Source organism: Sciurus carolinensis, chromosome 16 (assembly GCF_902686445.1).
Source record: "Sciurus carolinensis chromosome 16, mSciCar1.2, whole genome shotgun sequence".
Classification (NCBI taxonomy): domain Eukaryota; kingdom Metazoa; phylum Chordata; class Mammalia; order Rodentia; family Sciuridae; genus Sciurus; species Sciurus carolinensis.
This window is the reverse complement of record NC_062228.1, coordinates 35,910,703-35,924,509: the sequence shown is the minus strand read 5'-3', so window position 1 is coordinate 35,924,509 and position 13,807 is coordinate 35,910,703. Positions and strand designations below refer to the sequence as shown.

At 32.2% G+C, this 13,807-nt stretch overlaps 1 protein-coding gene across 2 annotated transcripts in view; it reads right to left on the bottom strand.

Annotated features, from left to right (window-relative positions):
- The window catches only part of Neto2 (neuropilin and tolloid like 2), a 73,294-nt gene that overhangs the window by 40,220 nt on the left and 19,267 nt on the right, over positions 1–13,807 (bottom strand). Inside the window, exons 3-6 of one of the 2 annotated variants that reach the window (XM_047528283.1) lie at positions 12,505–12,645; positions 11,616–11,864; positions 7,035–7,058; positions 6,803–6,930 (exon numbers count right to left, since the gene is read on the bottom strand). In XM_047528283.1, the coding sequence (XP_047384239.1) occupies positions 6,803–6,930; positions 7,035–7,058; positions 11,616–11,864; positions 12,505–12,645 (542 nt within the window). Of the gene's footprint in view, positions 1–6,802; positions 6,931–7,013; positions 7,059–11,615; positions 11,865–12,504; positions 12,646–13,807 lie in introns of both variants that reach the window. The other variant, XM_047528282.1, reaches the window with a different exon arrangement.

The window sequence follows — 13,807 nt, the reverse complement described above, 5'->3', positions numbered from 1 at the left end:
ATACACTTGGCTCATTGGCTCATTCTTGTTTGAATACTTCTTCTACTCCTTTACATTTTTGGCTTAAAAAGACAAACCATTAACCTTTAGAAGAGGTTCATGAAGTAGGTATCATTGTTTATGGAGAGAGATTCAGGAACCTGCCCAGGGTTATTCAGGGCAAGGTTTTGAACCCAGGTTGGTCTAAGTCTAAAGTGTCTTCTCACTTCATAGGGTACTGCGTGCGTGCACACACACACACACACACACACACACACACTTTACAGGGCTGTAGATGATCATGTGTCACTCTAAAATTAAAATAAAAATTCACTGAGTGAAGAATGAAGATTTCCTCTAAATTGCCACTGAAGACATCTAATGAATACACACTTTCTAGTTATTACTCCTGAGGTAGTGACAAGTCACCCCTACCCTTTTATTTTAAAGGGCTTAATTAAAAAAAAAAAAAAAAAAAACTGTCACATATTTTTACCTTCTAAACTACTTTGAGGGCATGAAACCTAAGAGTAAAGAATTAAAAATAGAACTCAAAGGTTGACCAACTTTGGTTTACTTGAAATGACCAGTTTGCCACTTCCATGAGAATGGCAGACAAGGTTTCCCATTCCAAAACTTTATAAAATCTTCATGCATGTATTTTAACATACAAATTGTTTTCTTAAATGTTATCATTGGATCTTATAGATTTCTCCATTATTCTTCATAACCAAATCATTCTTCTCATAGTTCTATGGTGGTGGGTATCCCTAATACTATAATTGTCTCCTCCTTCAGATTTTAAGGTCTTCCAATCAGAGGACACATGCTCAGTCATATTCAGTATAACTCACTCAGAGGAGATAATGAGTAGCTTAGTATAACTATGAACTGGCAAAACTAAGGATCAGCTAAACGACTAAGATGTCTGAATTATGTACATTGTGCTTTTAATAAAAAATAATTTTAAGAGAATATTTTTCTTAAATACCATAACTAGTTTATACTATTTCAAGTATTCAATGGTTATGGTAGTCTTTAATCTTTTCTCTTTAAATTTCTTAACACCAGGAGTTTGCTCATGTGTTTAACATTTTTTAAAAAGGATTGAAGTAATTTTTGGAAACTCAACTGTGTAACTTTTTTTTTAACCTAAAAAATTGCTTTATTAGCCAGGTGTGGTGGCACATGCCTGTAATCCGAGCGACTCAGGAGGATGAGGCAAGAGGATCATGAGTTCAAAGTCAGCCTCAGCAAAAGTGAGGCGCTAAGCAACTCAGTGAAACCCTGTCTCTAAACAAAATACAAAATAGGCTGGGGATCTGGTTCAGTGGCCGAGTCCCCTGAGTTCAATCCCTGGTACCCATCCCCCACCCAAAATATTGATTTAATAAAAGTAACACTCTCTACCAGCCAAGAATCCAGATTATACTCCTAAAATATCTGTGAATGTGAAATTATCTTTCATGAAATATGTCAATAAAAAAAAAGTATGGAGTTCTAAGAAATATCATTTAATTTCATGGAAATAAATATCTAAATATTAAATATTGTCACACATAAAAAATATATTGCTGATACAACTAAAGCCTGTTCCCATTACCCTTCCTATGTATCTTGAGTTTTATATATAATTACTGTATTTTAATATTTATTAATCTAAAAATTACATAGTATTATTCTACATATTTTAAGTTTTTATCACTTATAAACCACTTTCCATCCTCTTATTGGAATTCTAGTTTGCTTTCACTTTTAAAATTCGCAATATTGCTACAATATTACAATATTCTTGTACACTCATTACATAGATGATGATTTCATTCTAGAATTGTACTTACTATGTTGTAACATACCACTTTTCAGCTTTAACAGAGCATGCTGAACAGCTCTCCCAAGTGACTGTAGCAATTTATGCTCCTAAAGTTAATTAGGAGTTTCCATTACTCAATTCTTGCTAACACCTCAAGAAATATTCCCTGAACCACCTCTGCCTCAGGGAAAATTTGTCAAGACACCTACTTTGTACTTTTTTTTTTTTTTTTTTTTTGCTCCTAGAACTTAAAAAGATTTTGAACTACCATCTTTGGTTTCCATGATTTTCTAAAGAGAAACCCAGTTACTAAAATCATTGCTTCCTTAGAGAGCACCATTTCTGTCTGGCTGATTTTAAGATCTCAATCTCTGATTTCAATTAATTTGGTTTTGATGTGTGTAGGTCTTGGTTTATTTTTAAATTTTTATTTCTTTTTATTTTTTAATTTTTAAAATTCTCTTTGGTGTTCACTGAGCTTAAATCTGTAAATTCATGTCTTTCACCAAATTTGGATCCTTTTAGCAAGTATTTCTTCAAATATTTGTTCTTTATTAATCTCTGTTCCTTCTAGAACTTAAATGATATGTTAGGCTTACTGAAATTATTCTACAGGCTTCTTAATTGGTTTTCAATTTTTTTTGTACTTCAGATTGGACAATTTCTAATAATTTATCTTTTAATTTAACTGATTATCACCTCCATTCTAATAGAAATTACATATAATGAATATTTTAAAAATTTCAGGTATATTTTTCTCTTTTGGTTATATATTTAGTTCTTTTATACTTTTATTAACAAAGAACTGTTAATAACATTATCTTATGATAACCTAAGACATTTATTATGGAAATCTTCAAACACTAAAAAGCAGACAAAATAAATTGTATACCTACTTATCCCAAGTTTAACAGTTATCAACTCAATCTTGTTTAAACTATATGTCTCTCCTCACTTCTGCCCTTTACCTATTAGACTAATCCTAGGCATTAAATCATTTAATCTGTAAATAGTCCAATATGTAGCATTAAAGTCACTTAAAAAATAACCTCTACACTATTACCAAACCAGCTAAATGAGTAACTTCATAATATCAAATTAGAAGTGTTTGAACTTCTAATTGTCTTTTAATGTCATCAGTTCCCCTCACCCCATTTATGATTTGTTGTATTAGCTGATCCTATATCTTGTCTACTGTGAATAATGCTACAAAAATATGAAGGTGCAATTATCTGACATATTGATTTCTCTTCCTTTGGATATGTACTGTGTAGCAGAATTGCTGGATCATATATCAAAACTATTCCTAGGTGTTTTTTTTTTTTTTTTTTTCCTGAGGCAGTGTTATATTGTTTTCCATAATAGTGGTAAATAATTTACATTCCCTGTAATGATGTATAAGAATTCTTCTTTCTCTACTTCTTCCTCAGCATTTATTGGTTTTGGTCTTTTTTTAATAATAGCTATTATAACATTTGAATCCACAAGAATCATATCTTACTGTAGTTTTGATTTATATTTCCCTGATAATTAGTGATGCTAAGTATTTTTTCATATACTTGTTAGCTATTTTTATATCTTCTTTCAAGAAATGTTTATTCAGAGCACTTGCCCATTTTTAGTTTTTTTTTTTTCTCTCGAGTTCCTTGAAGAACTGTAGTTTATGACATTTTCCAACTGTTATTTTATGTGGATGCGTCTTTTTTCTAGATCAATCCTGCCAGTGGTTTGCTTGTTATCCTTCACAAAGTTAATTTTTGGTTTTGTTATTTTAATTTATTTCTGCTTTTAAAATCATTACCTTTCCCCAGATTTGTCATTTTTTAATGTCTTCAGTTGAATCTTAGCTCATTCAATTTCAAGTTTTTTTCTTCTAATGGAAACATGTATGGTCATAAATGTCCTCAAAGTACTGCTTGTAACTGCATCCTACAACTTTTTGATATGTAGTATTTCTTTATTGAGTTTTAAATGTTTGCAGATTTGTACCTGATTTCTTCTGATCTGTGAATAAGTAGAATATTATGCAGTTTCTAAACATATGAATAGATTGCCAAACATATAAGGTTTTAAAGTAATTTTTTGGTTGCTGATTCCTAGTTTAATTGTATTTTTTTCAAAGGGAGCACTGCATGATCCCAAGCACTGGTGTACGTTCCAACTTCCTTTGTTAGCCAAGTGTATGGACTAGTTTTGATAAATGTGTCATGCATACTTATAGAGAATGAATGTTTTCTGGATGTTGTGAGCAAGATACCAATGTCGATTAGGCATACTGTGTTGTTTAAATCTTTTGAGCCTTAACTTTTTTGTATATTTGGTCAATTAATCATTAAGAAGAAAAAAAAAATTTCCCACTGTAATTTTGGATTTCTTGCTTTTCCCCTGGCAATGATCAATTTATAGTTTGAACATTTTAAGGCTACATTAATTCATAAGATTTTAAAGCATTATAACTTCTTTGTGAACTGGTGACATTCTTGATGTCTACTTTTATAGTTACATTCATTCTCTTTGGTATTTGCTTTGTATTTTTTACTTTTACATTTTAAAATTTTCCTGTAAGCAGAGTATATTTGGATTTTAACTACAGCATTTGCTTCATTTACTATTTCTGCCCAGAAATACCTCAATATTGCCCTCATTTTTGAACCATGGTTTTGATATGGAAATGTAGGATTCCAGTCATTATTTTTTCTCTTAAAAATTGAAGACATTATTTTATTGTTGTTGAGCTTCTGTTTTGCTATTGATGGTGATGGTGAGAATCTAAATAACATCTTTTTGGAGTCAACCTCTTTTTCTCCAGTTGTTTTAAATTCTCTTTGTGGTATTCAGTGTGCCTGTTAATGTTTTTTCCTGCCTGGAAGTCACTATGTGAATGCCTTGAAAATTTTCTTAATAAATTGCTACCCATTCCCAGCACTATAATTCCTCAGGTTTTTTTAGTAAGCATAGTTTAAAATTAACAGAAATCCTATTTGGTTACTTTTCATATACACCTAGTCATTTTTCTCATCTTTTTGTTCCTTCTTCTAGGATATTTAAAACACTTCAGTACTTGCAAATCTAAGAAATTTCTTCTTGTTTGTTTTGTCTGCTCTTACTTCAAGCGGGGGTTGTGAGCACAGGTTTTTTTTTTTTTTTTTTTTTTTTTTGGGTGTGTGAGATTACCTGCAGTGGTTACCCTGTAGCCCCACTGGTTACTATGGACTTATTTTTGCTAGGTGCCTCAAAAGGTATTATAATCTAGGACCATTTTTTTAATATTGGGGCTCCATGGTTCCTGGATTGAGCAGGGAACGTAAATTCATATCCCAAACCCAAAGACACATTTCTAGGTAAAAGTCCTAGGGGAGACCCCAGCCTCACCTCCACCCCCATTCTAAAAACAAGTCCATAAAAACATTTCTAGGTCACTGATATGTGCCAGTGAACATATATATATATATGGACAATTACATAAAATATATATATATATTTTAGTTGTGGGTGGACACAATACCTTTACTTTATTTTTATGTGGTGCTGAGGATTGAACCCAATGCCTCACCCATGCTAGGCGAGCGCTCTACCACTGAGCCACAATCCCAGCCTGAATGAATATATATATATATATATATATATATATTTTTTTTTTTTTTTTTTTTTTAAATTTACCCTTTCACATCAATCATCTCCCTTTGATTTATGTGATTTATGTAAGGGAGTTCTCACAAAGATCTCATGAACTCTAGGCTAAATCAGTGTATTAAAACCAAGCTCCTATTATGTCTATACCTGGCAGTAACAGGTTTCTGAAATCAGTCAGGGACATTTGTAATATCAATTTCACTTTATTTCTTTGTTTACCTCTCTTTGAGTCCACAAGAATCATCCTGTCTTGGGAAGTTACAAAAAAGATATTTATTGTATTTTATCCAATTTTCTAGATACTTTTTAACCTGATAGACTTTTCTGGTTACCTAATCTATTATATTAACATAATTGTAAATCTGATTTTCTATTTTTTTTTGGGGGGGGGGGAATACTAGGAATCGAACCTAGGGGCAATTAACCACTGAGTCATATCCCCAGACCTTTTTATTTTGAGACAGGACCTCTCTAAGTTGTTTAGGGCCTCACTAAGTTGCTGATGTTGGCTTTGAACTTATAATTTTCCTGCCTCAGTCTCCTCAGTCACTGGGATTAGAGGTGTACACCACCATGTCCAGCTGTAAATCTGATTTTCATGATTCTTTCAAGGTATATTCTCCCAACCTCTCTCTCCTCTTCTTTTCACATACATATACATTAAATCTAATTTTTAACACTGCTGATATTACCAAAAGTGTAAGTTAAAAGCCAAAAAATCAAAGTAATCAGTAACTGATCTCAACTTGTCAGTTATTTACAACGTTCTCTGTGTGCTTCTAAATAAGAGTTCTATATGACCAAAAGAGGACAGCTGATGTGTAAGAACACAGAATTCAACATATTTTACACTGGTATGATCAAATCTGAGACTTATGAGGAGACTCTTTAACCTCTCACAGCCTGATTTTCTTCTTCAAAATAGAAATTTTTAATTAATAATCGATCAATATTTGCACCTGCCAATTAGGAACCTACAGATTTTAAGAATCTTTTTTTTTAAATGGGGTCTTGCTATATTGCCCCAGTTGGCCTTGAACTTGCTATATCCTCCTGCCTCAGTCTCCAGAGTAGGTGGGATTACAGATACAAGTCACCAAGCCCAAATACTTTTTAAGAATCTTAAACTTTTAAAATTAAGAACTTTAATGTATGTGTAAATTTCCTGAAATTTACATTTCAGTTTATTTAACTCTAATAGTGCTAGGACCTTAGTAGGTGCCCAATAAAGTGAGTGAAGTAAAATCAGGTTTTTTTAAGTTGTAGTATTGTAGTATCAGTTTATATAATCAATAAATATTTGCACAAATAAAAGGAACACATTATACAAATCATGTCTTTTGTTCTTCTCTGAAGTGACTCAATACATAATAATACCTTAGCTTTTGGAGTAGCTTTAATCGTCCATATGCAATCAACTGCTTGGCCAGGTTTTGTTTTTTCTTCTTGTTCTACCTGACTAGAACGTACTATTCCATCAGCTCCTGAGAGCTCAAACTGGCAATCTAGAAAGAATAAATGAATGATGTTCAAAGGAAAATAAGACTGACCAAAAATGCCATGGGGAAAAAGAGGTAATATACTAAACCTGGGATGGGATTTAAAATACCTCCTAGGTAAGTAAAGTCTGGATCTGTAACAGAAAAAAGAAGAAAGTTATTGGTATTGAGTTACTTTAAGGCTTAACACCTCAGTTTACCTCAAAAGTCCATTTAACAGCAAGGTAAAAGATTTCATATAAATAGACTACATGTCACTAGTCACTTATGAACTCATTTATAGGATCAACATTTAACAATAATTTTATACCTTTGATCCCATTATCACTAATTTATACTACTTGAAAACTCTCATCAATTACCAAAAGTAGTAGCTAGTCTGTTGACCAATGAAGGGATAAACAAAATGTAACACAAGGGAATATTAGTGCAGCCTTAAAATGAAAAGAAATGCATTTTGGCTGAATCACATTAAAATTTGTCTTAATAAAAGTTTTGCTTAGTAAGAATAGTGGTGATAGTTGCAAAACACTGTGAATGGACATAATGTCACCAAATTGGACATTTACGAATGGTTACAGAGTAAATTTTATGTATATTTTACCGTAAGAAATTTTTTTAAATTACAGACACATTTTTTTTTTTAAACTTAAAGTACAAATATGACCTGCATTTACCAAAATACTAGAATAAAAAAACTGCTGGAGCCTCAAAAAGTGTCTCAGAATCCTTATCCTGGAAAACCTATTTCATACAAAGTTTATGTAATGGGAGGCTCAATTCTTGTTAAAACTGTCTTTAACTCCAGATACTTTGGAAGGTTGTTAAATTACAAATTGGAAAAAAAGTGGAAATAAATTAGGAGCTTTATTTAGACTATGTCTCAGGGACTGTCCTTTTTTAACTTAAACTCATCCTTGTTAAAAGGAGACAACTAATAGGATGCTGCAGCTCTTTTGCAGAGAAATGTCAAAAAGAAATTTAAATCTTAAATGGCACTGGTGGAAAAAGTCATAGGAGCTAACTGGCAAGTTAATCAGAATTTTTCATATGAAGGAAAGAATTTTAAGGTATTATTGTTTTAAAATTCCCACAATTATCTTCTAGTTAAATCCAGGAAGTAAAATTCATTGAGAGCCTATCTCAACAACATTAGAGAATTTCATCAAAAAAAACTATTTTGGGGCTGTGCTTAGCTTTTGCCTAGCATGTGTGAGGCACTGGGTTTGATCCTCAGCACCACGTAAAAATAAATAAAGGTGTGTGTGTGTGTATAATGTTAAAAAAAAAAACACCTTCTCACCACTGTTGATAGTTTTCTTTCAGATTTACCACTCCTTATACAAAATTTATTTTACAAACATGACTTTAAATAACAGCAGAGACAGCCATATTTTAGCAAATTATGCATTGCCTATTTATTTTGACATGGAACATCTTCCTTTCTTCTAACAATAAAACTAAAGAATCTCTACCTACATTTTAAAGGCAACATGAAAGAAAAGTTTGCTTGAAGAATTCGAATTTAGTACTGGGAAACCATCTATAAGAAAATCTTTTATCTCTAACTTTCCTCATCTATAAGACAGGATATTACAAATCTTCCCAACATTATTTTCATTCCCATAAAATTAAATATAATATATGCAGGAAATCTAAAACACCATAAAGTGCAAATGATAGGTAAAAAGTCTAAAAATCCTAAGTGTTTAATAACTTGTTTATATTTTAACTATAATCCATATAGTTTCTCTAATAATATAGACTAATAGAGGAAAAAGAGCTACTTTTGTCCAAAGTAAGCATCCTAACATGCAAAGTGGCTCATTTAAAAAGTATTTTGAAACATTACTCAAATAAGTAGTGTTTCTGCTATTGGTGAATCATATAAGATTTTATAATAGTGCCTTTATGACACTAAAGTATCAACTACCTCAGTTAATAAAAATCAAATACCTGACCAATTTTTAACTCAACCAGCTTTTAAAAATTTTTTTCAGGCACTGGAACCCAGGGCTTTGTACATGCTAGGTGAGTGCTCTGACATTGAGCTATATCCCTAGCACTTTCTCAAACCGTATTTTGAGACAGGGTCTTCCCAGGTTGCACTTGAACTTGTGATCTTCCTTCCTCAACATCCCCAGTTGCTGTGATTACAGGCATGTACGATCACACCTGGCCAAATCAGTTATTTTGATTTAAACTATTGGTTCTCAAACTTCTTTGAGCCAATTCATAGGGAAAAATATCCAATGTATCACCTAGTCAATAATTTTGCTTTTCATGGCTATTGTTAAAAAAGGTTATTAGCCACCATTTCTTAGTAAATGTAAATTCACACAAAATTTACCCTGTTATATTAAAGTGTATAGCGTAGATGCATTAAAATATATTCACAAAGTTGTGTAATTGCCACCACTATTTTCAGAACTTTTTCTTATCATCCCAAGCTGAGAGTCTGTATCCATTAAACACTAATTCCTCATTCTCCCCTTCCTCAGTCACTGGCAATCACATTCTACTTTCTGTTTCTACAAATGTGACCACTTTAGATATCTTACATAAGTAGACCGACACTGATCTTTTTGCTTCTGGCTATTTTACTTAGCATGTATCAAATTTTATCTGTTATAACATATATCAGAATTTACCCAAATCATTTCATTCACATCCTCACAAAAACCCACACATTTACAACAGTTTTATTCCCAACTGCTAAAACTCGGAAGCTATCAAAACATCTTAAAAGAATGGGTAAACTGTGGTACATTAGATAATAAAATATATTTAGTGCTACAAAAAAAGAAACAAAGAGCTGTTAAGCCATAAACAGACATGGAGGAGCCTTATGTGCATATGGCTCAACGAGCAAAGCCAATCTGAAAAGGTTACATACTTATGATTTCAATTATATGTGACATTGTGGAAAGGACAAAACTATGGAGATAGTAAAGAGATCGCTATTTGCCAGTGGTGTAGGGGGAGAGGGGAACAAATAGGAGGACCCCATGGTATTTTTAGGGCAATGAACCTGTTCTGTATGATACTATAGTGTACATGTCAATATACTTTTGTCAAAACTCATAGAACATACAATATCAAGAATGAACTTTAATGCAAACTGTAATTTTTGGATGACAATGACGTGTCAATGCTGGTTCACTGATTTTAACAAATGTACCACTCTGCGGCAAAACTGGTAATGGAAGGAGAGGCAAGGGGTATAGATGATATATACTTTCTGCTCAATTTTTGTTATGAACCTAAAACTTTTCTTAAAAAAGTATATAAGAAAAAAAAAAAGTATATAAGACAAATTTTACTTTTTGAGAATGTTGTCATTTTAGCAGTAGGCAGGTAAATATTAAAGCAAAACTTTAAAATTTCCATAACATTTACTGACATGAATTAAAATTGATCTAAAAATTATTTTTATTTTTTTGGAAAATGAGTATTAAAGCTATCAGTATGTATATGATGGTCCCAGTTTTGTAAAATTAACAATTAGATAAAGAAAAGCATGTGAAGGGACACACATCATTAACCCTGCTGTTATACATATGGTGGTAGGATTCTGAATATTTTCATTTGGATGTTTTAATTTTTTCAGTAGACAAATTTCTTCTATGAAAAATAAAAGCAAAAAGATTATGTAGCTGTTATTTTTTTTCATCCTGTAAAGTTTGTAAGCCCTCTAAAGACAGGAGTAACAATATGTACATCTCTGTGTTTGTCTTTGGGATGTGTACTTTTACCCTGGATAAGGCTTTATGTTCTTACTACTTTCACAGTGTTCTTACCAACCAGGGGTAGGTACGACAGTATAGTAGGCTGGACAGTGTCACCTCCCAATATATCTACATCAGAATTCCTATAACTTGTATCACTTTATATTTTTTAAAAAGTGATTATTACAAGTTGAAAGATGCCATTAAAGATTTTAAGAGGAGAAAGAGATGTGAAGATAGAGATTGAGATTAGAGCAATATGACTATGAAACCAGAGTGCTGGGGCAGTTACCAGAAACTAGAAGAGACAACAGATCCTCCCCTAGAGTTCCTAGATGGAGTGAGACCCTGATAGACTTGGAACTTTTGATCTTCATTAACTATGAGGATATATTTTTATTGCTTTAACTGTCCAAATTTGTGGTAATTAACTATGTCAGTCTCAGGAAACTAATACAGTAGGTGTTACCATTTTACCAATGGCAAATATCAGGCACACCTCTGTGCTTAGGTCTTATAGCTATTAGGTGACAGAAAAAGAGATTCAAATCCAGATCTTTTACCTCCAAGTGCAGAGCAGTATTTTTTCTATTGCTCATTATTTTCAAGAGTATTTATTCAAACGAGTGGTTAAGTCAATCAGTCCAATAAAAAAATCCTGCCAAAATTTTTGTGAGGATTGTGAAAACAAAACAATGTTGAAATTATTTAAAAAATACATTTATTTTGAGGTTGTGGATCTTAAGTATGTGCTATAAAACACAAGAAAAATAGGAAAATGTGATATCATCTACAATATGCCTCAAAATTCCAAGTTTTGTTTTTATTTGTTTCTAGACTAGTTTCCTTTTGAACTTGAGAGAATTTCTTAATTGTATTAACTTGACCAACTTATCTCTTTTTTAGCCTTTGGATTTGGAAATCAGGGTGAGATACCCAACCACTGAAAAGATTATTCTTTACCTGGAATAAATGAGTATTTTGCTCGAAATCCCAGTCCTTCAAGTTCTTCATCAGAACTAAATTTAATCCACATGAATCTCCCTGTTGACCTGATTAATGGAGGACTTTTCATGCCACAGTAACGATCTATTAGAGGAGAGAAACCAAATGGCCCATCTCGAACTTCCAAGTGATCAAACCGACATTCAAATGATGGTTCTATATAATAATGTTCATCAAAGGTCAACTCTATTCTTTGACGTGGAGCAGCTATAAAACAAAAGCAAGTGAATCAGGGCAACAGGAACAGAAATATGTACATGTACAAACAAATGAGAAAAACAGAACAATCACTTTAATGCTTCATAGATGAGTATCATAATGAGAATTTTTATAGGTCACAATAAATGCCATATTTTACAATAATAATAATGTACTCTTATAGAACTACAGTAACCTTCCCTTTGGCATATGATATTAAGTTAAATGGACTTGACTGATTGAAATTGAAGCTTTGAAAAGTTATTGGTTACTTCATGAGATACAACGTATCATGATACATAGAAAAATAAACAGAAAAAATGAAGGGAATTCACTAATTTGGACATTAATTGGTATGCAGTCTTATAAAGAATGCCAGTAAGTTTAAGTCTTTATCAGAGAAATTTCTCATACATAGTGATGTACTTAACTGAATTATAATTTAGGAGATTCAAAATTCCCATGCAATTTTGATAATCATTTTGTTAATATATTCAATATTTAGAAATACTTATCATTACTAGAGTTTAACTCAAATATAAATTTTGTTCAAACTGGCTTAAACATGGTATTTTTGCCAATGCAGTTAATTTTGCAATGTAAAAAACTCATCCAATTAAAAAAAAAAAAAAAAAAACTGGTCAAATACCTTCCAAAATGTAGATACACTCCTTGTTTGGTGGATATGACTCAGGATAATTTGGTGAAGCAAAATGACCTCCATTACTGGTTCGAACCCAAATGCCACACTGGGTTGCAGGAATGTGCTTGATTCCAATATTTTGTCCATCTTAGGGAAAAAATAGCATTTAAAACATAATTATAGTAAAGGAGAATAGCATTCTTCTCTTTCCCCAACAACTTTCCAAATAATTGCCCAATCTGTAATATATATATATATATATATATATATATATATAATTTTCTAAGAACCACTACCATATTTAGTACAACAAACCAAGTACAGCATGAAGTGAAAGATAAGTTTTTGTATGCTGTGCTTGCTAGAAAAACTTGCAGCTGGAGGATAAGTTTGCCATGTAAGAGAACAGGGAAGTAAAGTACTTCTGTAAAGTACTGATTGAAAGTACTTTCAAACCATATAAAAGGTCAAAAGTATAAAAGAATCTGATAAATCAGTAAAATTTAATAAAATTCAGTTCTGACATAAAAATAAAAGGATCTGGGCAGTTATCTCTGGGATGGCATCCTTATATTTAGTTTAACACAAAAGTCAAATAAGATTCAAAGATTACAGAAGGATTTTAAAGATTGCAGTTGAACACAACCATTCAGTTCTGCTTCCTCCTCAAATTCCACTTAAAAAGCAGTAAAGGGATTTTTTTTTTTTTTTTAAGGGCTAAGTGCAAGGAGGTATCTACAATAGAAATAATTGGCAGTTCTAGAAGTAGGGTGAGGGGTTATGTGAAACTGGTAATTTTAATAACATGAAGTTGGTTAAAGTCTTTACATGAATAGTTTGGTTTCATATACTCTTATATTCTCCATAAATCTAGGCAGCTGCTGCTTGTATATTATTTCTTTAGAGAAGGTAAAACAGAGTTAATGGAAAAGGGACCTCAGTTATAGCCAAGGTCCAAACTGAATGACACTCCCAGGCCTCTCCCCCTGGGTTTGCCAAAGGCCTCAGTGAGTTATGGAGACTCTAAATAGGAAATGCAAAGATTCTTTTCTGGGGAATCTAATCAACCCTAAGGACTCAATGATGCAGATCTAGGAGCTCCCCAATGTCAAGTCATTCCACAGTGAGGGCAGGGGTAGACAACCCTTACCTACACCTGCGGACTGCTAGCTTTTCAGTGCCTCTCTTAAAATATGAACAGACATTCAAGAATCACCAAACATTTGAAGCCACTAATGTGAGAAACAGACCCAAACAAAAAGAGAAAAAAAAGCAACTCTAAGGAAACAAAGACATGTAATAAAAATAT